The sequence below is a fragment of the Heptranchias perlo genome, chromosome 18, assembly GCF_035084215.1.
Source record: "Heptranchias perlo isolate sHepPer1 chromosome 18, sHepPer1.hap1, whole genome shotgun sequence".
NCBI lineage: Eukaryota > Metazoa > Chordata > Chondrichthyes > Hexanchiformes > Hexanchidae > Heptranchias > Heptranchias perlo.
Window position 1 is genome coordinate 43,848,259 of NC_090342.1, and position 25,538 is coordinate 43,873,796.

Consider the following 25,538-nt stretch of genomic DNA (forward strand, 5'->3'; position numbering starts at 1 on the left):
TCGACAATGTGGAAAATTGCCCAGGTATGTCCTGTCCACAAAAAGCAGGACAAATCCAATCCGGCCAATTACCGCCCCATCAGTCTACTCTCAATCGTCAGCAAAGTGATGGAAAGTTTCATCGACAGTGCTATCAAGCGGCACTTACTCACCAATAACCTGCTCACCGATGCTCAGTTTGGGTTCCGCAAGGACCACTCGGCTCCAGACCTCATTACAGCCTTGGTCCAAACATGGACAAAAGAGCTGAATTCCAGAGGTGAGGTGAGAGTGACAGCCCTTGACATCAAGGCAGCATTTAACCGAGTGTGGCACCAAGGAGCCCTAGTAAAATTGAGGTCAATGGGAATCAGGGGGAAAATTCTCCAGTGGCTGGAGTCGTACCTAGCACTAAGGAGTGGTTGTTGGAGGCCAATCATCTCAGCCCTAGGACATTGCTGCAGAAGTTCCTCAGGGCAGTGTCCTAGGCCCAACCATCTTCAGCTGCTTCATCAATGACCTTCCCTCCATCATAAGGTCAGAAATGGGGATGTTCGCTGATGATTGCGCAGTGTTCAGTTCCATTCGCAACCCCTCAGATAATGAAGCATTCCATGCCTACATGCAGCAAGACCTGGACAACATCCAAGCTTGGGCTGATAAGTGGCAAGTAACATTCGCGCCAGATAAGTGCCAGGCAATGACCATCTCCAACAAGAGAGAGTCTAACCACCTCCCCTTGACATTCAACTGCATTACCATCGCTGAATCCCCCACCATCAACATCCTGGGGGTCACCATTGACCGGAAACTTAACTGGACTTAAATACTGTGGCTACAAGAGCAGGTCAGAGGCTGGGTATTCTGTGGCGAATGACTCATCTCCTGACTCCCCAAAACCTTTCCACCATCTACAAGGCACAAGTCAGGAGTGTGATGGAATACTCTCCACTTGCCTGGATGAGTGCAGCTGCAACAACACTCAAGAAGTTTGACACCATCCAGGACAAAGCAGCCTGCTTGATTAGCACCTCATCCACCCCCTAAACATTCACTCCCTTCACCACCGGCGCACAGTGGCTGCAGTGTGCACCATCCACAGGATGCACTGCAGCAACTCGCCAAGGCTTCTTCGACAGCACCTCCCAAACCCGCGACCTCTATCACCTAGAAGGACAAGAGCAGCAGGCACATGGGAAGAACACCACCTGCACGTTCCCCTCCAAGTCACACGCCATCCCGACTTGGAAATATATCGCCGTTCCTTCATCGTCGCTGGGTCAAAATCCTGGAACACCCTTCCTAACAGCATTGTGGGAGAACCTTCACCATACGGACTGCAGCGGTTCAAGAAGGTGGCTCACCATCACCTTCTCAAGGGCAATTAGGGATGGGCAATAAATGCTGGCCTTACCAGTGATGCCCACATCCCATGAACAAATTAAAATAAAATGCTCAGATCCGCTCCGTCCACCTATCTCTTGAGGAACATCAGAACATCCATGACAGGCACATGCGGGTTGAACATGTGGACCGTTAGCGTCTGTTCCCTCTCCTGTGGGAGCGCGAAGAGTGTCTCTGCGGTGAGGAGCGACAACGGTGCTTTATTCCCCTTCTCCTTGAAGGCCTGGAGAATCATCAGGCATCCTTTGACATCCCTGAAGGTGACTTTGAAGTAACTACTCCTCGGAAAGTCCTGCGGGCAGAAGATGTCCGCGGCCTATGAGGGGCAGACTGGGTATATGGGAAATCAAGAGATTTCCCAATTGTTCCCGTGAATGGTTCCACAGCTGTATTATCGGTGCCCCCTTTATACATGAGAATCCTGAACATTCCTGCGCCCTTTTGGGGAGCCAGTCCACCACTGCTCCCTACTGGAATGCAGTTCCAAAGGCACTGGCAGTCTTCCAGTACCTCACCCAAGTGCCCACTCTTCCTGTGTGAGCATTGATGGCATGGTATCAAGCCTTAGAGGGCATCACAGCCAATCCTGTTTTTAACTGACATCCAGAGATGTACATTTCCAGCAAGGGTTGGTTGTTGGTTAATTATTAGGAGTGGAGACCCGGTCTAATTTTCTCCTCTCCAACTCAGGGACATTGAAACTAATTGCAGCATTCCTACCATAATCAGCTTGCTCAGTATCAGAGTCTGGGACCTTCCTGGTCTCTATGGCTAAACTAACACTGCCTTAACTAGCTGTGCCATATGGTGGAGGGTGTGGGAGTAGAAACTGGTTCCAGCTGTTTAAATGCACCTCATTTGCCTCATTATTTAAATCAGAAATATAATTCCTGACATTTGCTAAGTTTATGGTTCTAATGATTACCTTTCTTTCGATGTAGAGGTCTGTAACTAGGATACTTGAATATAGAAGGAAAAACTTTATATAGCGTCTTTCACGACCTCAGTGCCCCATAGTGCTTCACAGCCAAAGAAGTACTTTTGAAATGCAGTCACTGTTGTAATGTTGGGAACGGGACAGCCAATTTGTGCACAGCAAGGTCGCACAAAACAAGTCATAATGACCAGATAATCTGTTTTAGGTGTTGGTTGAGGGATAAGTATTGACTAGAACACTGGGGGGAACTCCCCTGCTTTTCTTCGAATAGTGTTGGTGGGATCTTTTATGTCCACCTGAGAGGACAGATGGGCCTCGGTTTAAAGTCTCATCTGAAAGCCGGCACCTCTGACAGTGCAGCACTCCCTCACTGAGGTATATGCCTCGATTATGTGCTCAAGTCTCTAGAGTGGGGGTGGGACTTGGACTTGAACCCAACAACCTTCTGGCTTGCATATAAAGTTGAAATGCGTACAGTGGAGAAATTACATATTTTCTTTGTGTTTTCTATATTGCATTTATTATGTTTTAGACTGGTTTACTTTCATAGTGATTTTTATTTTTGCATTTATCATGTATTTCCCTTCGATTAATTTTTAATTGTCTGATTCTTTATCTCTCTCTCTCCTTATCGTGTCTGGGACTTGACCTAATGCGGTTGACATGCGGACACATTCCACTCCCCCTCCCTCCCTCCCTCCCCTCCTACACACACACACACACACACAACGTTGTTGGGCAGCTGATGTGACGCTCGGCTCTCGCTTGACTGTCATATGATCGCTGGCTGCGGAGCTGGAGAAGGAGAGGAGGGGAAGAGCCGAGCCGAGCCGAGCCGAGAGACAAGAGGGGCAGAGAAATACAAGGAGGACATACAGCAGAAAGTGGAGCCGGGGTCCGGGGCTGGAGCCGGGGCCGGGGACAGGAACATGAGCATGTTGGTGCTGATCAATAAGCTGCTGGACTGGTTCAAGTCGCTGTTCTGGAAGGAGGAGATGGAGCTGACCCTGGTCGGGCTGCAGTACTCGGGCAAGACGACGTTTGTGAATGTGATAGCGGTACGGTGAGCCACTGCCCGCCGAGGGCTGCGATTGACCAGTGTCTGTGCTTCGTTGTTTTAAAAAAAATAAAATGATTATTCATCTCCTTGTCACCCCTGACAACCAGGAGGGGAGCAGGCCCTGACTCCAGGGCAGAGCCACTCACTTGGCCTTTTCACCTGCCTGCACTCCGCTCTGCCCAACAATTCCTTGTCATTGAAACCATTCACTTTATTGAAAGGGAAATCCCACTTCCAACCCTTTTTCTGGATGAGGATCCCTGGATTGCCCCTCTGCGGCCTGTAGGGTTTGGTACCTCTTCAGGCGAGTGGCAGCAGGAGCCCAGCTCCCCTGAATCGTATCTGTGCCCAGTAAATCTCTCCTAGAAACACGCTTATCATCGTTCCTTGTGAATAATTACATTTTATGTCTCGGTGCCTTGCTTTTTATTCTCTTTTCTTAAAAAAAAAATATTGTTGCTTGCAGCTTTCAGTATTTTTAAAAAATTGTATTTTAAGATCTGTTTCACTTTCTGTCCCCCTCCCCAAATGTGATGGGCATCATTTTGCGTGTGTGTGTGTATAATGTATCTACACACATGGTGCTGTCATGTGTGGTCCAGCTGAGCCAAGTCACCTGATGTTGCACAAGCCCTTCCCCAGGAAATAAGAAACCTTGAATCATCCACTTCATGTATAATGCAATAGTAGCATTACTGATGATTTTCAGTTACAGATTCTAAGAGTGGAATGATGCATTAGAAATAAATATTTGTTCCTTCTCCTCTTCCTGTCTATATTTTTAATTACATATTCTGGTCTTATATTAATGAAATTTAGTATTGATATCCTTTTAACTTCCTGAGCAGTAACAGACCTTCCCAGGTTCCAGACGAACTTAAAGGGATTTCTGTAGATCTTTCTAGAAATTTAAGTTGGATTTGAGAACAAAGTAAATAACATTTCTTCGCTTTGAAATGATAAAATAAAAGTTTTTTTAAAAATTTGGTGCAAAGTTCCTCCTCCTGCGCTGTATGATTCTATGAAATTCATTGCAGTTCGCCAAACGGGTGAAGGTTATGCAAAAGCTGACCCTCCCAGTGTGCTAAATTTATACGGTAACTGGATAAAGTAATTAGACCAACACAATAAAACCGAGTATATAATGTTTTGGAAATGCACATAATCAGTAGTTGTTGCAGATGTAGGTTTTATATTTTTAGAATACTGTATTTCTGAATTAGAACATTGAGCATATGTTTTCTAAGGAAATAAAACCTGGTTTGGGACTGTTGGGTGTACAGTATCTTTTAAGTTGCTTCCCCTCAATATAAATGATGCATAAATTCACCTGCTTCAAGTCTCGGTGAGGAGAACGGTCATAAGACCTGAAGTGTTAACCCTACGGTCCTCCCTCCTCAGATGCTGCCTGACCTCTAAGCGTTTCCAGGGTTTTCTGTTTTTATTCCAAGTAATTATTGCCCACCCTGTTTTATTTATTAGTAGATCAGTCCTCTCCTTTTCACCCCACCTCTCCTGAGGATGCTGATTCGTCAGCAAAAAAAGAAAACTGATTATTTGGTCATCGCTGTTTGCGAGACCTTGTTGTGCTGTTGCATTTCCTACATTATAACAATGACTGCACTTCAAAATTACTTAATTGACTGTAAAGCTTTTTTGGGAAGTCCCGAGGTTGTGAAAGGCGCTATATAAATGCAAGCTCTTTTTTTCTTTTCTCATACTGGTACTTTGGGTCCTAGCTGCGCCTCCAGTACTTTGTCGCAAGTGGCCATTCATCATTTGTGATTTAGACAGTCACTGTTAGCATGCAACTTAATTATAGAGGTGATTCCAATTAAGCCCACTTTGTTCTTTTCTCATTTCTGACACCTTACACATGTTTTTCCAGGAGGAAGCATTGAATAAAATGATACAGCACAGAATCGAGGCCATTCGGCCCATTGTGCCTGTGGCAGCTCTTTGAAAGAGCTATCCAGTTAGTCCCATTCCCCTGCTCTTTCCCCATAGCCCTGCAAATTTTTCCCCTTCAAGTATTTATCCAGTTCCCTTTTGAAAGTTATTATTGAATCTGCTTCCACCACTCTTTCAGGCAGTGCATTCCACATCATAACAACTCACTGTTTAAAAATAAATTCTCCTCATGTCGCCACTTTTTTTTGCCAATTACCCTAAATCTGTGCCCTCTGGTTACTGACTCATCTGCCACTCAAAACAGTTTTTCCTTATTTACTCTATCAAAGCCCTTATCTCCATTAAATCTCCCCGCAGCCTTCTCTGTTCTAAGAACAGCCCTAGCTTCTCTAGTCTCTCTGCGTAACTGAAGTCCCACATCCCTGGTACCATTCTAGTAAATCTCCTCTACACCCTTTCTAAGGCTTTCACATCCTTCCTAAAGTGCGGTGTGCAGAATTGGACACAGTACTCCTGCTGGGGCCTAACCAGTGATTTCTGAAGGTTTTCATAACTTACTTGCTATTGTACTCTATGCCTCTGTTTATAAAGAACATAAGAACATAAGAAATTGGAGCAGGAGTAGGCCAATCGGCCCCTCGAGCCTGCTCCGCCATTCAATAAGATCATGGCTGATCTGATCCCAACCACAAATCTAAAGAACACAAGAAGTCGGAGCAGGACCCGGCCACATAGCCCCTGGGCCCTCTCCGCCACCCACAGGGCATTGACCGATCCGAACTCAGCTTCATGTCCAATTTCCTGCCCGCTCCCCATAACCCCTAATTCCCTTTACTTCTAGGAATCTGTCTATTTCTGTTTTAAATTTATCTAATGATGTAGCTTCCACAGCTTCCTGGGGCAGCAAATTCCACAGACTTACCACCCTCTGAGTGAAGAAGTTTCTCCTCATCTCAGTTTTGAAAGAGCAGCCCCTTATTCTAAGATTATGCCCCCTAGTTCTAGTTTCACCCATCTTTGGGAACATCCTTACTGCATCCACCCGATCAAGACCCTTCACAATCTTATATGTTTCAATAAGATCGCCTCTCATTCTTCTGAACTCCAATGAGTAGAGTCCCAATCTACTCAACCTCTCCTCATATGTCCGCCCCCTCATCCCCGGGATTAACCGAGTGAACCTTCTTTGTACTGCCTCGAGAGCAAGTATGTCTTTTCTTAAGTATGGAGACCAAAACTGTATGCAGTATTCCAGGTGCGGTCTCACCAATACCTTATATAACTGCAGCAATACCTCCTTGTTTTTATATTCTATCCCCCTAGCAATAAAAGCCAACATTCCGTTGGCTTTCTTGATCACCTGCTGCACCTGCAGACCAACATTTTGATTTTCTTGCACTAGGACCCCCAGATCCCTTTGTACTGCAGTACTTTCCAGTCTCTCGCCATTAAGATAATAACTTGCTCTCTGATTTTTCCTGCCAAAGTGCATAACCTCACATTTTCCAATATTATATTGCATCTGCCAAATCTCCGCCCACTCACCCAGCCTGTCTATATCCCCTTGCAGGTTTTTTATGTCCACCTCACTCTCTACTTTCCCTCCCATCTTTGTATCATCTGCAAATTTTGATATGTTGCACTCGGTCCCCTCCTCCAAATCGTTAATATAGATTGTAAAGAGTTGGGGACCCAGCACCGACCCCTGTGGAACACCACTGGTTACTGGTTGCCAGTCCGAAAATGAACCATTTATCCCAACTCTCTGCTTCCTGTTCGATAACCAATCCTCCACCCATGCCAGAATATTACCCCCAATCCCGTGATTTTTTATCTTAAGTAATAATCTTTTATGTGGCACCTTGTCGAATGCCTTCTGGAAGTCTAAATACACTATGTCCACTGGTTCCCCTTTATCCACCCTATACGTTATATCCTCGAAGAACTCAAGCAAATTTGTCAGACATGACTTCCCCTTCATAAAGCCATGCTGACTTTGTCCTATTAAATTATGCTTATCTAAATGTTCCGTTACTGTCTCCTTAATAATAGACTCCAAAATTTTACCCACCACAGATGTTAAGCTAACTGGCCTATAATTTCCAGCCTTCTGCCTACTACCCTTTTTAAATAACGGTGTTACATTAGCAGTTTTCCAATCTGCCGGGACCTCTCCTGAGTCCAGGGAATTTTGGAAAACTATCACCAAAGCATCCACAATCCCTACTGCCACTTCCCTCAAGACCCTAGGATGGAAGCCATCAGGTCCAGGGGATTTATCCGCCTTGAGTCCCATTATTTTACTGAGTACCATCTCCTGAGTGATTTTAATCGTATTTAGCTCCTCCCCCCCGAGAGTCCCCTGTTTGTCCAGTGTTGGGATATTCTTAGTGTCCTCTACTGTAAAGACTGAAACAAAATATTTGTTCAGCATTTTTGCCATCTCCATGTTTCCCACCATTAATTTCCCGGTCTCATCCTCTAAGGGACCTATGTTTGCCTTAGCCACCCTTTTTCTTTTTATATAACTATAGAAACTCTTGCTATCTGTTTTTATATTTTTTGCTAATTTCTTTTCATAATCTAACTTCCCTTTCTTAATCAATCCTTTAGTTACTTTTTGCTGTCTTTTGAAGAATTCCCAATCTTCTATCCTCCCACTAAGTTTGGCTACCTTATATGTCCTTGTTTTTAGTCGGATACTATCCTTGATTTCTTTACTTAGCCACGGATGGCTGTCATTTCTTTTACACCCTTTTTTCCTCAGTGGAATATATTTATTTTGAAAGTTGTAAAATAACTCCCTAAATGAACACCACTGCTCATGTACCGTCTTACCCTTTAATCTATTTTCCCAGTCCACTTTAATCAATTCCGCTCTCATACCATCATAGTCTCCTTTATTCAAGCTCAGTACGCTTGTTTGAGAATCAACCTTCTCACCCTCTAATTGGATATGGAATTCAACCATGTTGTGGTCGCTCGTTCCAAGGGGATCCTTAACTAGGACATTATTAATTAATCCTGACTCATTACACAGGACCAGGTCCAAGGTTGCCTGCCCCCTTGTAGGATCAGTTACATACTGCTCAAGAAATCCATCCCTGATGCACTCAATGAACTCGTCCAGTTAATATGATAATTAAAATCCCCCATAATTATGGCTGTTCCCTTATTACATGCCCCGACTATCTCCTGATTAATACTTCTTCCAGCAGAGTTGCAACTATTAGGAGGCCTATATACTACACCCACTAATGTTTTTTTTCCCTTATTATTCCTTATCTCCACCCAAACTGTTTCATTATCTTGATGCTTTGTCCCAATATCATTTCTCTGTATTACAGTGATTCCTTCCTTTATTAACATAGCCACCCCACCTCCCCTTCCTTCCTGCCTGTCCTTCCTGATTGTTAAATACCCTGGCATATTTAATTCCCAGTCGTTGTCACCCTGCAGCCATGTTTCTGTAATGGCCACAAGATCATACCCATACGTAGTTATTTGTGCCGTTAACTCGTCCATTTTATTACGAATGCTACGTGCATTCAGATAAAGAACTTTCAAATCTGTTTTGTGACGCTTTTAGAGCTGTTAAAGCTAAGGATCCCCTGTGCTTTAACAGCCAGCTCAACTTGTCCTGCCACCTTCAAAGATTTGTGTACATACATCCCCAGGTCTCTCTGTTCCTGCACCCCCTTTAGAATTGTATCATTTAATTTATATTGCCTCTCCTCATTCTTCCTACCAAAATGCATCAATTCACACTTTTCTGCGAAAAATTGCATCTACCACGTGTCTGCCCATTTCACCAGTCTGTATGTCCTCCTGAAGTCTGTTACCAGCCTCCTCACCGTTTACTACATTTGAGTTTCGTGTCCTCTGCAAACTTTGAAATTATTACCCAAGTCCAGGTCATTAATATCAAAAAGAGCAGTGGTCCTAATACCAACTCCTGGGGGACACCACTGTATATATCCATTCAGTCTGGAAAAACAACCATTCATCACTACTCCCTGTTTTCTGTCTCTTAGCCAATTTTGTATCCAACTGCTATTGCTCCTTTTAATCCCATGGGCTTCAATTTTGCTAACAAGTCTATTATGTGGCACTTTATCAAAACTTTATTAAATGCCTGACTAGAACTTTTCCCCCTTATTAGCCCAGGGATCCTGAGGCTGATTGCCATGCCCCTATTATTGACTGGCTATTAACAAGGAACTTAGCACAATCAAGGAATGAAACCTGGGATCTTTCTGGTGCGTATGGATCTATGCCACACTGGGTGGTGCCTTTACACACTAAATATTGAGGGAGCTCAGAAATGTCCTTCTAAAACTACACTGCTGTACAGGTTTTGTGAGATTATTTCCCTAACATATAAGGAGCTAATTGCGACCATCTATCAGTTTTCTTTCTAATGTCGTCGGTTACAAAGGTAGTGAACGTTTTGCTGTGGAGGTCAGTTTTGGCGATGTGTTAACATTTGATTCTTTCCCTGAGGTCAGCAGCATGAAAACTGCCCTCTCATGAAAATGAGCTAAATTCATAAGAAATAATGGTAGGGGTGGGAGAAAGAATGTGTGGCTCTCTCAGTCCCTGCACAGTGGATTGGAAACTATTATATGGTGACAAATGTGGAAAATGAAGCACTCTGACAATTCTTGGCCCAATTGTTTTATGGCAAATCAGCCGTTTTCCCTCCTTCATTCCCACATGTAAGGCTGCAATGCAAATAGCAGTAACTCTTGAGTGCTTTATTTTTACTTTTAATTTCCTTTCCTAAAAATGATAGGTTTAGTATGATTAATCGATCTGCATTCATTTCCTTGCATGTGAGATGAAACCTCCTGCCAAAGGTGGTCTTAAAATGACAATCCCCTTTTTCTCTGCATAGCATATCCATAAATGGCATATCATTATGGTGAATATGATTCCATTCAATTCCTTTCCAGTGGCATTTTATGTCCTAAGCAAAGCCTTGAAATGTTAATGGATTTGTGCCTGCCAACACTCAATTTGCATTCTTGCTTCACGCACTCATCAGCCCATTGTGCCTTCCCTTTTATCCAATGTATGTTACCTGATATTGATTTAAATTATTAATTCTAACCATGCTCCCTCTGAGCTTTTGCCTTCTTACTAGTGAAAAAGGTCACTTGTAAACAGAATTACCTCACTTGGTTTTTAAATTCTTACTTAGGATCTAATTAGCTTTGTTTGTACTGAAACGTTAATTTTCCAGTTCAGGATATGTTGTCTGATGTTTCCGTTTTTTAGTGATCACAGTTACCACCAGGGTTACAATTTAAAAAAAAAATTGTTCTCATGATGTGGGCGACAATGAGAAGACTGCATTTATTGCCCATCCCTAGTTGCTCTGAGAAAGTGGTGTTGGGCCTTCTCCTTGAATAGGTGCAGTCCTTGTGGCGATGGTGTTTCCACGGTGGTTGTTGTATTGTTCTTCCTGGGGGTTCAAGTGTCACAATGCCAGAAAAGCATGCAGGATCTGCTCCAGCTGCAGTCGATGGGGGTCAATGTCGCGGAGGAACTCCAAGAGGTGAAGGGCCAGCAAACCTTGCTCTTTGCCTCCGAGGCCTCAAAGATCATCTTCCGGTCCAGAGCCTGATCCGTGGTGCATGGCGAGAAGTGCTCGCTCTTCTTCCTCTTCCAGAAGCTGTACAGAGGTCTGTGATCAGCAGTCTGAAAGAGGAAGACGGCTCAGTGATGTCTTCGCAAGCCAACATACTGAGGATCAGCAAATCCTTTTATGCCGGGCTGTATGACACGAAGCCCACAGACAGCATAGCTTCCCAGTCCTTTCTGTCCTCTTATCACGGATGTCTTAGAGGACAGTGAGTGGGAGAGCACGGATCGGCCACTGATCTTTGACGAGCAGACAAAGGCCATCCAGTCCTTCGAGAAGAGTAGAACTCCCGGAAGCGACAGCTTACTGGTCGAGTTGTACTTGGCTCTGTGGAACTGGATAGGCCCAGACGTACTAGAAATGTACGGGAGTATGCTTCTGGCAGGCAGCATGTCAGAGTCCACGAGGAAAGGCATCATCACCTTCACCTACAAGCGGAAGGGGGAGAGGGAAGAAATCAAAAATTGGCCACCCATTTCCTTGCTAAATGTTGACTACAAGAGTCTGTCTAAAGTCATCGCCAACTGGCTCAAGTCTGCTCTGGAGCTGGTGATCCACCCAGATCAGACCTGTACTGTACCCGGCAGGAAGATCTCTGATAGTCTTGCGCTGCTCAGGGATACAATTGCCTATGTGCAGTTCAGGGGGGTGAACACCTACCTCATCAGCCTGGACTAGGAGAAGGCCTTTGACAGAATATCCCACATGTCCATGATGGACGTGCTCTCAAATGGGTTTTGGGGAGGGAATCTGCATTTGGATCCGACTGCTCTATGTGGTAGCTGATCGGTGGTGCAGTCCTAATCAACAGGTGGGAGTCGGAGAGCTTTCCGAACAGATTTGGAGTCAGGCAGGGCTGTCCTCTCTCCGTGGTCTTGTTCGTATGTTGTATCGAACCGTTTGCTGCGTCCATCAGGAAGGATGCAGGTTTCAGGGGGGTGATGATCCCAGGCAGCGGAGGCTCTCAGGTTAAGGTTTTCCTGTACTTGGACGATGTCACCGTCTTCTGCTCCGATCAGCAGTCGGTCCACACACTGATGGGCATCTGTGACCGTTTCGAGCTGGCCTTTGGGGGCCAGAGTGGACCGAAGTAAAAGCAAGGCCATGTTCTTTGGCATCTGAGAGACCCGGTCCTTTGCCTCTTCACTGTCAGGTCCGACTACCTGAAGGTGCTGGGGATCTGGTTCGAGGGGTCCATGGCCTGCACAAAGAACTGGGAGGAACAGGTCACCAAGGCCAAACAGAAGCTTGGTATGTAGGTGGGGGCGATCCCTCTCCATAACCGGCAGGAACCTGATGATAAGGTGTGAGGTACTCGTGGCATTGCTCTATGTTGCCAGGGTCTGGTCCATTCCCCACAACTCTACTGTCACAGTCACCTGAGCTATCTTCCACTTTGTCTGGAGGTCCAAGGTAGAACGTGTTTGCAGGGCCACCATGTAGAAGCCCCCAGACAAAAGGGGGAAGAGCGTCCCCAGCACTGCTCTGATCCTGATGGCCACCTTTGTGTGTGGCTGCCTCAGGATGTGTGTAGAGTCCCAGTACGTAAACACCGAGTGTCACTGTGCTGAGTTTCTACCTGTCCAACGCACTGAGAAAGCTGGGTCTGGCCATGCTGGCCGAACAGGCGCAGGACGTCCCGTCCAGCTGAACCGCCCCCCAACCTGTCCCAGGTGGAGGAGAAGTTCCTGAGGAGGAACCTCTTCGACCACAAGGCCGTCAGACAGTGGTCGACACGAAACATTCTAAGAGTCCTGCAAGAAACTGAGAGGGTGGACTCGATCGGTTTCTTCCCCAATCAGATGGTTGAATGCATTTGGCAGAACACCTCATCACTGGAACTGACCAACAGGCACCAGGATGTAGCCTGGATGGTGGTGAGAAAGGCCCTCCCAATGCGATCCTTCCAATGTTCATGGAACCTCAGCGCCACCGCGAGCTGCCCTCCTGATGGGCTGCCCCTTTGCGTAGAGGGTGTGGAGAGAGATACGTTGGTATCTGTCCCAGTTCGTCCCCAACAGTTCGGTAACACAGGATGCTGTGCTCTACGGGCTGTTCCCCGGGACGCACACCGAGACAGATATCACATACGGCTGGAAGACCATCAGCTCGGTGAAGGAGGCTCTTTGGTCCGCCCGAAACCTGCTGGTCTTCCAGTTGAAGGAGCTGTCCGCGACCAAGCGTTGCTGACTGACACACTCGAAGGTCAAGGAGTACGTGCTGCGGGACGCACTGTAGCGAGGTGCGACCTATGCAAAGGCTGTATGTGGGAAGGCCATCCCACCCTGTATTGTACAGAATGTATTAGAAAATATCTGTTTTAAAATTGTAACAATAAGATCATAGGGCATACGATCTGTACTGTATTGCTTTGAACTGCTGTGCTGCATTTTGTGCCCTTTATTTGAACTGTGTGTAAACTGTGTGTATCTTTAAAATCTTATGGAGTGAAGTATATTTTGAAATAATTCTTATTTAAAAAAAAGGTTAAAGTCTCACTACAGACTTGAGCATATCTAGGCTGATGCTTCCATGCAGTACTGATGGCATACTGCATTGTTTGAGGTGCCCTTTTGGGATGAAATGAGGCCCCGTTTACTTGCTTGAGTGAACATAAAGGATCCGATGACACTGAAGAAGAGCAGGAAGTTCGGGTGTCCCGGCCAGCTTTCCTTCCTCAGCCAAGGCCACTGACCGTGATCTGGTCATTCATTTGTTTGCTGTTTATGGGACCTTGCCACATGCAAATTGGCTGCCGTGCTATAAAATGTAAGATTGTTCTCCTCTTTTCCTGCCTGAGTACCTTGCTTTTTCCTGCTTGATTGCTTGGCTGTGAATCCATTCACTTTGGCAAGATTGATGACTATGTATTCCATGTCAAACATCGTTAAATCATCATAAAATATGGCTGGGTAAGTCATTACATGTCTTCATCATGACTCCTAAACCTTGAAATTTAACTTGAAGAAAATCTGAGTCTGTGACAGGTTGGCCACAAACTGCAGGGAAAAAAATAGTTTGTCATGGACAACTTCTGATTTTTTGAGCAACATTTGGTGATTTAGTCAATTGATCAGTCGGTCCCAATTGATCAGTTGGGTACTGCAGGCGATTGGCGTGGTTGAGCTACATTCCAGCCAGAAGGTTGGACAAAATCTTTAGTAGGAAATCAATTATCTATGCTGTCAAGGAACACTGCATCTTGTATGTCATCTTAAGAGGTCCAACTGTCCAGTTATTTTTGCTGATAGCTGTGCTCTTTAATAGTTCTTTCCTCTCAATGTCACTCCATTTTGATTTGCTCTGTATTGGACTTACTTGATCTCTTGTGACCAACTCTAAAACCCTGAATGTAGCATTCTAGCAATGTACCTTGACTCTTCACAGATGTAGTCCAGCCTGCTATTTATTTTCTTCAACATTTCTCAAGATAAAACTTTGATAATATAACTTGAATGCCTGCTACTAATAGGGCAAGACTTATTCTGGTTTTGTTTTGTGGATTTTGTTCTGTTCTGTTATACCCTTTGTGGCATTACATTTTTTTACCGTCTTTTCCAATTGATTGTCACAGCAGTACTTCAGATTTGGTTTCCCTCTAACATTTTAATTTGAAGAAAATATCTTTGAGCAATTTTAATTTTGTCTTAGGTCCAGTCTAACTTACACAACAATTCTAGCCACATCCATTTTTAATTAGTGGGATTACTGTTGTGCAAATTACGGTTAATTTATACCAGTAACTACTGATCTGAGAACCGTTGATACATAATTGGTTTCAGCCATGCGGTATGTTATTTATATTGCCTGGCTCACAATTGAATTTTCACAGCCAGGAGACAGCTCTGTGTATGCAGGCTTATACACATGTGCAGAGCTCCGTACCTGTCGTGCACATTCAAAGCATTTACAATAACTCTAAGTTTATAATTGTCCAAGAAATCCTAGTGACACTGTTTGCATAGGTTTAGAAACTAAATGCGGTGTGAAATTGCCTCTCCCGGACTCATACTGCTCCCCTTTGGAGTCAGGTAGGGACCCAACTTAAGAGGTGTATTGCCACTTGAGCATTCTTGGGAAATTGCTTTGTAGTATAAGTGCACCCATAGATTCTTATGGGACAAGAAATGGCACCTTAACTGATTTGCAGAAGGAATGATAAAATTCACACAGAAGCACTGAACATTGTGTTCTGTCGATGGATGGAAAGTTTTATGAATGGAAACTAGGATTTCAAACATTGATGGATTTTGAGGGCCATACTAAACGAAAATTTTAATTGGAAAAAATGCCAAAATACAAGCTTTCTAGAACCATTACTTGACGAGGATTATTGGATTTAAGTGATTCAAAAGTATTTGCTTGATATGAGAAAGCAGAGCCCAATACTATTGTTCATAAGCTTAAATTAATTTGGGATTCCTGCTTCTCTGTTGATTGCATAATCGGATCCATTTGGACCTTTTTTAAAATATGGAAAACTTACAGCTGTCAATAGGTGCCATAATGTGGAAGTCAAATGCTTTGTCCCCTGTACCTAATATGACTGAACACCTCACCAGTGTTGTGCACAGTGCTGTGATCTGAAGGAGTAAATTAGAGGGGCTGTTTTGCAGTTGTTTTTGCCGTGTCATCTCCTCCCAATTTTCTCTTATCCATAAAGGTGCTTATTTCTTCTCTGGGGTAGGGTTCAATGAGTAATAGTCATCCTCCAATTGCTTGCCCAAGTGGCTATTGTTCTTGTGTGAGCTTGATGGTGAGTGTGGCAAACAGTCCTACTATGGAAGACATACTAAGACTGGTGATTGAACGTGGGATGTTCCTGGTTTGTATTGTTCAGAGAAGGAGACTTTACCTCTGAGCTATCGGGCTAGCTAGAAAGGTGGAGTTTTTTAATGGTTTCCAGTTATCATTTAAGTTTTTGTTAAAGTCTGTCACTGCTTAACACACAGAATAACAGCACCACCTGTCCTTTCTATGGTCCTCCTCAAATAAAGAGACGCCTAAGTGCTGGTGGACACTGGGCAGGAGGAGGAAGATTTGAAGAGAAATGGTTGAGGAGAGAGGGTAACAAGATGGAGGTACAAAGGGTGGGGAAGAGTGCTGAAGGAGTGGTGGAGCAGAGGAGGTGGGGAAAGGGAAGTAAGGTAGTGTTGGAGGAACAGAGGGTGTGGGAAGGGATGTACAGCTGGAGGAGATCGTGGAGGTAGCAGGTAAGGGCAAACAGGGATTTGAAGGTGAAGATATAGATCTTAATCAGATCTCTAGGGCAGAAGGGGTCAGTAGAGCTAGGCATGAATGGGTGTGATGGGGACTCAGTCTATAGTGCAGGTGACAACACAAGTTGCAGTGTTCTGGATAAATTTCAGTTCATGGAGGGAGGCTGGCAAGATGTTTATTTGAGAAATTCAGTCTTGAGGAGTTAAAGGCTTGAATTAAGGTTTTGGTGGCAGTGGAGACAGAAGCGAAGGTGGGTGATTTTTTTAATAGGTGAAAGAAATTGGTTTTGGTACCGGGGAGGAAGCTGAGCTTTTGGGATGAGCAGTAGACCAAGGATCTAAACCTCTGGGCTTAGCCTGAAATTGCAACTCGGAGGTTGATGGAGTTGAGGCCAGAGGCACATAGGAATCAAAGAGTATGGCATTCGTTTTGTTGATATTTAGCTGGAGGAAGGTTTGGCTCACCCAGGCCTCAATGTTGGAGAGAATGACAACAGTTGTGGGATTGAGGTTCAGAGCTGAGTGTCATTGGCGTACATGTAAAAGCTGCGCCATCTTTCTGGACGATGTTGCCTATATGTAGCGTGTAAATGAAGAGGGAGCCAAGGATGGAGCCTGGGTTACACTGGAAGTGACTGTGAACAAAGGAGAAAAAGCTAGAGAAAGCCTTTAGATGTTAACCTTAGGTCAGTGGGTAGCACCCTCGCCGCTGAGTCAACAGGTTGTAGGTTCAAATCTCACTCCAGAGACTTGAGCATATAATCTAAGATGCCATTTTAGTGCAGTATTGAGGGAGTTGCCATCTTTCAGATGAGACGTTAAACCAAGACCCCGTTTGCGCTCTCAAGCGAACATAAAAGATCCCATGGCGCACTCCCCAGTGACTTGGCCAATATTTATCTCTCAACCAACATCACTAGAATAGATTATCTGGTCATTTTCTCTGGGGATGGATAGAGGAAGGAGAGGGAAAGGATGTTGGAAAGATTAACTCCAGGGGAGTAGTCAAGTGCAGAAAACAACATAGAAGGGGAATAAGGCTCTTGGGATGACTGCTGAGGCAGCGAGAGCTGAGTGGTGAAGGGTACTTAGGAGGCGACAGGAAGCCATAGCCTGCTCAGGAGTGATGAGAGCCTGAGGTGACAGAGGGAAAGGAGTTCAGTGGGGGAGTCATAGGGCTAGGAGTGGGTGGGCCAGAAGTAGTTTCTCAAGCGTGTTCAGCACAGTATGTTCACTTGCTTATTTTAGTTTAAGTTGCCCTAGTGTTTATTGTGTTATTTTCCCTCCTTCCCTGAGGATAGTTTCTCATTCTAGGGTCCAATTCAGCCCTTGGTATCTTGCCCAGGAGGTTATTTTTACTAGTGTATCACAGCATTTGTTTACTGTGCTGGAGCGAAGTCTTTGATTTTATTTTGCTTTGCTTTGTAGTATTAAGTTTCGTTCCATGACTGGAACCTTCTGCTGCTTCCCTTTCTAAGCAACTATCACTACCTCCTTACAGCAGTAGATTTGGCTGCAGAAGTGTCATTTGTCTTATTCTCATGTTACGGTTACTGTGATCAATTTTGTTTCTGGCACTTTCCATGCCTCATAAATGTGGAAATGCATGGATACTGTGCAGCAGCAGTTGATGGATATACTGCACTGGGTGTACTTACAGGACGCAGTGAACTGCTCTTGTATGCAGTGGGTTGGAACAGCCGAAGCTGCTTCTAAACCATGACCGGCTGTGCCTTAGGTAGTTCATACTCTTATCATATTTCCTTGTACATGGAGATTAATAGCTCTTACGCTGGACCTCATGTAAAAAAGCTGTAGAACTAAAATTTGACACAGGATATCAGCATATTTGTGGCGGAAAGACATTATGGCTTGGAGTTTCCGCATGATTTCCGCCCAGATATCAGCTTAATCTGCGCAGAATCAAATGAAATAGCTCTAAAGATTGCAGAATTTTAACCGTACATGAGTTGTGCCCATAACCACCGTACGCTGGAGTAGCTGCGATCTTGTACGCTGCTTCAGAAGTCCATTTGCCCAAAGCAGTCCCTGCCCACAAAACTGGCCAAGCCTCCAGTTTCCGCCGATTGCACCTGTTCTGGGGTTGGGGAGTGGGTTTGTCACATTGTGAGCCCACAGGCACCCGTGGTCACGTGAATCCAGTGTTAATCACCTGACCTGTAGCCAATTGAAGCCACTGGCCCAGGTATGTTTCTCCTGCTGCTGTTACAATTCCTTTAAATTCAATCAATTGATTTGCCCTTGCTATATAAGACCTGTGACTAGCAGCCAATTGAAGCCACAGGACTTCATCCTCACTCTGAAGGGAAATTTTCTTTTCCTTGTCTTTTATACGACCCCAGCATAAACTTCAGTGTAGCTTCACCTTCACTAAACTGGCACAGTATCCAGCGCATTCTGGGCGCGTTTTGCTGATTGCACCCCCAGGCTATAGGCTACTTCATGCCATTGGCTATTTTTTTTTGTGTATTAGTTTGCTAATTTGTACACAGAAGAATAATCTGAATAGTGCTGACTTTCATATCTACATTGCCCCTTGGAGCATGCTGTAAGAGGCATGCACAATTCAATGCATGACGCAGTCCCTTATTAAAGAGCCTGACTGAGATTTGTAACCTGTGATTCAAATTACAAAAATAGTGTAACATCTGTGAACAGACTCCATAAACAATGCAATTCTCACTCTAGTACGTATAAAGGAGCAAATCACGATGTTTCCTAGTGCTTGATACTGTAAAATAAGCAGATCCATTTTGTACTTGGTTTACAGTACTTGTGCACACCAACACCTGCTTCCCTGTATCAGAGTAGTGCAAGCATGAGAGGCCAAGAGGGAGTGAGGATTTGGACCAGGGTCCATTATCTGAATGCCCTTACTGTATATCATAGTAGTAGTTTTGCAAATATGTAATTTAAAAATGTTTAGGATGACCTTATGTTATTTGAGTCGTAGTGTGTGTATTTTTTCTATTTACCGCATTCTCCTACTTCAGCAGTACTTATGTTTATTAAAAATAAACTCTTTTAAAACAGAAAATGCCTTTTATAAGTTTGCTTACACAAGACACGAAGATGGATGTTAAGCTTGTTCCAGTGTTCCATTATATTTATTTATCCTAAGTTTTTCCCTCCTCTCCAGTTTCTTATGCTGAAGTCCACAAGCAGTGGCAGCCCTCAGCCAAGTGGCTATTCTTTGTGTACAAATGTAAGGAATCTTACAACACCAGGTTATAGTCCAACAGTTTTATTTGAATAAAACAGTTGGACTATAACCTGGTGTTGTAAGATTTCTTACATTTGTACACCCCAGTCCATCACCGGCATCTCCACATCATATTCTTTGTGTGTTAGCCAAGCCAATGATTATTTGACTGGGGAAGGATCAAAGCGGTGCAGATTTCTGTGTTTACCCCATATTAACATGTGCAGTTTCCAGTGGTGGGTGTGTGTGGGGGAGGGGGAAACGTTGGATGATAATCAGGAGAGGAACCCGAGCTGAATTTCTTTCCCCCCCCCCCCCACATCCCCTCCTGTTCAGGACGCTGAATCTGATTTCTGTCTCAGCTAAGGTTAGCTAACTTGAGGCTGTTTTAAATTGGAATTCTTTTGGGTCTGTATTATGGGAAAACAGTATGTGTGCACCTACTGTCTGTGTTTACACTGCTGAAACACATTCACTTGTCCTGACAGCAGAATCGTGGACCTACTTTTGCTGCAAAAAAAGTTTTCTTGTGACATGTTATTTGCCTTGACTGTTTCTCTAGTCATTGAAATTTCAGCATAGAAGGAGGCTTTTTTGGCCTATCGTGCCTGTGTTAGTGCTTGTACCACATTGGAGCTATTTAATCTAATCTCCTTTCCCTGTTCTCTTCTCGTATTTTTCCTTTTCCTTCAAGTGTTTATCTAATATCCTCTTAAATAATGTGATTGACTTGACTTCATTCTGTTTCCGAATAATCTTTTGTGTGAAAGAAATTCTTTTAACCAACCCCTTTGTGTCAAGTGCTAATCTTAAATTTATGCGAGTGCATTTATTTTTGTTTGCATGAAACTGTGAGGGGTTTCATTTGTGGATCAGTGAAATAATCATTCACATCTGTCTGTGCTTACCAGATCAGGTAGTGCTTGATGCTGGCGCTGGATGCCTGAAATGGGAGACGCTCCATTTCCCAGCACTAATATCCCTCACCTTGACACGCACAAACTTGTATATTTAAAAAAAACACAATCTAGCTCAAGACTACATAAAAATTTACAATACCTATTCTGTTTTAGCTAAAAGGCGTTTGCACACTTCTGGTGTTTATCCCTTAAAATCTTTTAAAATATGAATATTGATTCATTTTTTTTTTGTTTTCTGTACAGTCTGGTCAGTTCACTGAAGATATGATTCCAACAGTGGGTTTCAACATGAGGAAACTAACGAAAGGCAATGTCACCATAAAGGTAGGTTGTCAGGAAATATTTCCGTATATCTCAATATTTTAATTTTCTGCAGCAAAAAAATTAAAATTTTAGCAACCACTTTGATACATACTGTTCTATACATGACCACATATAAAATGGTTTATTTTTTAATACACTGAAAACTTTTAACAAGCTATCTTTTCAGATGATGAACAGGAAACAGGGAGTAGGGGTTAAAGATAGTTACTCAGACTGGTAAAAGGTGGGAACTGGTGTTCCACAGGGATCGGTGCTGGGACCATTATCGTTCACAATTTACATTAACGATTTGGATTCAGGAATCGGAAGTACAATTTCAAAATTTGCAGACGACACCAAATTGGGGAGTGTAGTTAATACAAAGGAAGAATGCACCAAAATGCAAGAGGATATTAATAAACTTGCAGAATGAGCAATTGTAATTGGCAAATAACTTTCAATATAGGTAAATGTGAGGTGGTGCATTTTGGCAGGAAGAATAAGGAGGCCACACACTGCTTGGATAATAAGAGTCTAAATAGGATAGAGGAGCAAAGAGATCTAGGGGTACAGATACACAAATCACAAAGTAGCGACAAATGAAGCACCAGGGTTCATTTCTGGAAGGATAAAATTGAAAAGCAAAGAAGTTATGTTAAACTCATACAGAACCTTGGTTAGACCACACTTGGGGTATTGTTCACAGTCTGGTCTCCATATTATAGAAAGGATGTTGAGGCATTGGAGAAGGATTCATAAGGATGATACCAGAACTGAGGGGATATCCTTATCAGGAAAGGCTTAAATGGCTGGGGCTCTTTTCTCTAGAAAAAAAAAGGTTGAGGGGTGACCTGATAGCGGTCTTTAAGGTAATGATAGGGTTTGATAGAGCAGACATAAAGAAAAAGTTTCCACTTATGGGGGAATCCAAAAGTAGAGGTCATAAATATAAAATAGTCGCTAATAAATCCAATAGGCAATTCAGGAGAAACTACTTCACCCAGAGTGGTAAGAATGTGGAATGCGCTACCACAAGGAGTAGTTGAGAATCACATAGATGCATTTAAGGAGAAGCTAGATAAGGACATGAGGGAGAAAGGAATAGAAGGGTATCCTGATAGGGTTAGATGAAGTAGGGAGGAGGTTCATGTGGAGCATAAACGCCGGCATAGACCAGTTGGGCCAAATGGCCTGTTTCTGTGTGTAGTTACACACATTGCTGCTCTCCGTAGGCCATATTGAAATATGGGGACCTCCTCCAATACATTATGTGCAGTCATCATGTAAAGCATTAAGTGACGTAGCATTGGAGTACATAGGAGAGCAATTACATAGCAAACCAAGCTGTAGCAGATTGCATTGCATTAGAAGTCCATCTGCTTTCTCCTTCCAACTGCAAAGCAAAACAAGAGCAGGGGAGTTCTTCCCAGTGACCTGGCCAATATTTATCCCTTAACCCACATCACTAAAAACAGAATATCTGGTCATTATTGCATTGCTGTTTGTGGGATCTTGCTGTGTGCAAATTGGCTGCCACGTTTCGTACATTACAACAGTGACTACACTTCAATAGTACGTCATTGGCTGTAAAGCACTTTAGGACGATCTGAGGTCATGAAAGGAGCTATATAAATGCAAGTCTTTCTTTATGCAACTTCGAACCTAGGAGACAAAGCTTGACAATGAGCTGCAAACCTGGGACACTAAATCGTGATGTACCCATTCAGACAGTGCTATGGCCTCGGTTGTGCACATGCGTGACCTCCTCAACATCATATACCTAAGCATGTTATGCCCCAGGAGCCTGGGAATTGAGATGGACATGTAATGGGTCCAAGAGTGGAGGTGTTGGATCTGATGGCAGATTGCTCGACCCACAAAACTATGGACTTATGTTGCTGCTGGGTCACTAATATTAATGAGTACTGTCTATTCCATTCCAGTGAAACAAAATCACCTTTAATCAAAATGGTGTTATCTACTGATTTTGGCATTTTAGTGAAGGGTGACCACTGGGATTCTTATTTTACTCAACACACCAGTATTAATTCTCTAAGAAAATAATCTTTAGAACAAAAACAGTGATAGAAGTAACAGTTCCTGTGCTTTACAATCTTTTCTGGATGTGATCACATTTTGTATTGCTTGTATCATAATTTGTTATTACAATACTCAATGTGATCACCTGGAATTTGTACTACTCAGTATGTGTGTGTGATGCTAGTTACTGGTATGGTATGTTTATTAATTTGGGTGCTACATATTACAATTCAGTTGTTTTCTCTTTGATTAGAAGTTCCCAGCAAAGGTGAAAGATTACATTCTTTTCTGAGCTTCCCCCACCTCCCTTTTCTGTTAATTCTCCCCCCTTTCCTGAAGACATGATTCCTTAGTGAGGTACGATTTCACAGAAATCGTTCACCTTTTGGAACCTTGCACTAGTGTCTGCGCTTCACATGTGAGCCCAGATGGTGTCCAATGTACCCTTCCCTAACCCTGGGGCAATGAAGCCACTGTACTGCTCCTATTGCCATCCTCACCTAAAATCAGCCTACTCGCCACAGAACGAAGATTGAACCTGCTGTCGTCTTGATCTGTGTGGTGACTACTTACCGCCTTAACCAGCTGAGCCATTAGGGGAGCATTTACTGGGCTTTCATCATGAAAAAATGTATATAACCCATGAGCATCCTTGACATAACCATTTGATTTGTTTATGGTTCCTTCATTCACACATCATACAACCTTTAATGGCCTTTCCTGCCTCCTCCCAACAAAACAATAGTTTATGCCGTGTTGTCTTTTTTTTCCAGTATATGCATCCTTTTTAGGAAATAAATTGCTGTTTTAGTTTTTAGAACTAGTAAAAATAAAGTTTACCCTAAATTTGCTATGACCACAACTTAAATTATGTAATATTACTGTTTTTTTTCTTTATTTACAAATCCTTCTTTTAGGGACCACAAAGCCACACTCAGTAAAATAACCCTAACATTTTATGAGGTGATAATAGCACAGCAGTTCATATTGGGACCCCTGCTAGCCCTGGACAGGAAATGATGTCATGTAAATGCACAAAACTAATTCTTGGGGCGTGTCTGGCTGTGTTTAAGTGCATTGCCAGATAGTAAAGACAGCACTAAGTCAAAATAAAACTGTTGACTGTAAAATCTCATTCTCAGAAAACGCGTTTTAGTTACTTATAAACTTTCCTTCCAGCTCTTATCTGACATGACTGGGAATGCAGTATTAATGGCAGTTTGTATCTGATTGAATTACACCAATGGAAAGTAATAAAAATCTGATTTTCAGAAGAGAAAAAAATAAGGCAAAGCAATTCAAGATACTAGTACATAAAATTCTTCACAAATCAGTGCTTTATGATACCATGCAATGTAAAAGAGCAACAGTATACAATGATGCCATTGATGAAGGTGAATTTAGGATTAGTGGAAGGCAGCCTCCGATCTTCGGGTAAGCGTTCTCCAAGCCGGCCTTCGAGACACACGACAATGCAAAATCGTCGAGCAGAAATTGATAGCCAAGTTCCGCACCCATGAGGACGGCCTCAACCGGGATCTTGGGTTCATGTCACGCTACATGTAACCCCACCAGTGGAAAAAAGTTATCTGTTTTTAATACAACTGGACTCTCTCTCTCTCTCTCTCTCTCTGCCTTTCGGGTCTCTTTCTCTCTCTGTCTTTGTGACCTGACCCAACCCATTGTGTATTCAGTATACTGGGATGTAATGTTTTCCGTGGCTAACCTGTCTGAACACCAACGGCACCTTTGATTGCTGTGATCGTCTCCCAGCCGAGGTGTTATAGGAGGCAGTTGGAAAGATTATCTGTAATCACCAGGCATTGTTCTCTGACTATATATGCCATGCGTTTTTAGAATCCCTTCACTCACTTGACGAAGGAGGAAAGCTCCGAAAGCTTGTGATTTAAAATAAAACTGTTGGACTATAACCTGGTGTTGTGCAAGTCCTTACTTCTGCCCCATTTAGGCTCTTATCTTCCAAGGAGTGTGTGGCCTCCTTATTCTTCCTACCAACATGTACCACCTCACATCTATATTGAAATTCATTTGCCAATTACACGCCCATTCTGCAACTTTATTAATGTCGTCCTGTATTTTGTAGCAGTCCCCCTCAGTATTAACTACACTCCCCAATTTGGTGTCAACCGCAAATTTTTAAATTGTACTTCCGATTCCAGAGTCCAAATAGTTTGTGTAAATGGTGAACAACAGTGATCCCAGTACTGATCCTTGTGGAACACCAGTTCCCACCTTTTGCCAGTCTGAGTAACTATCATTAATCCCTACTCTCTGTTTTCTGTTTTGTAGCCAGCTTGCTATCGATTCTGCTACTTGTCCCCTGACACCACATGCTCTGACCTTAGTCATGAGTCTACTATGCGGTACCTTATCGTAGGCCTTTTGAAAATCCAAATGTGTTACATCTACTGCATTACCCTTGTCCACCCTTTCTGTTACTTATTCAAAGAATTCAATAAGGTTGGTCAAGCATAACCTTCCCTTTTGAAATCCGTGCTGACTATTTATTATATTTTCTATTACATCTTTGAGTAAGGAATCCATTATCTTTCCTACCTCCAACGTTAAGCTAATTGGTCTATAGTTCCCTGGACTTGTTCTATCTCCCTTTTTAAATATAGGAATCATATTAGCTGTCTGCCAGACCTCTGGCACTATTCTCTTTTCTAATTAATTTTTAAAGCCTCTGCTTTCTCTTCCCTAACTTCTTTTAATATGCACGGATGCAATCCATCTGGACCAGGGGTTTTATCTCCTATGTTTGATTAGTTTATCGATTATCTCCTCCCTTTCTATCTTAAATGTCTTTATATCTTTTTTGATCTCTTCTTCTAATGTCATGCCCACCATGTTAGTCTCCCTGGTAAATAGTGA

General features: G+C 43.3%; 1 protein-coding gene across 2 annotated transcripts in view; it reads left to right on the plus strand.

Annotated features, from left to right (window-relative positions):
* Positions 1 to 3,037: 3,037 nt before the first annotated feature.
* LOC137334821 (ADP-ribosylation factor-like protein 8B-A) overlaps positions 3,038 to 25,538 on the plus strand; it is a 123,108-nt gene continuing 100,607 nt past the window's right edge. The window contains exons 1-2 of one of the 2 annotated variants that reach the window (XM_067999824.1): positions 3,038 to 3,378; positions 20,544 to 20,624. In XM_067999824.1, the coding sequence (XP_067855925.1) occupies positions 3,097 to 3,378; positions 20,544 to 20,624 (363 nt within the window). In that variant the 5' untranslated portion in view covers positions 3,038 to 3,096. The remainder of the gene's footprint in view (positions 3,379 to 20,543; positions 20,625 to 25,538) is intronic. The other variant, XM_067999823.1, reaches the window with a different exon arrangement.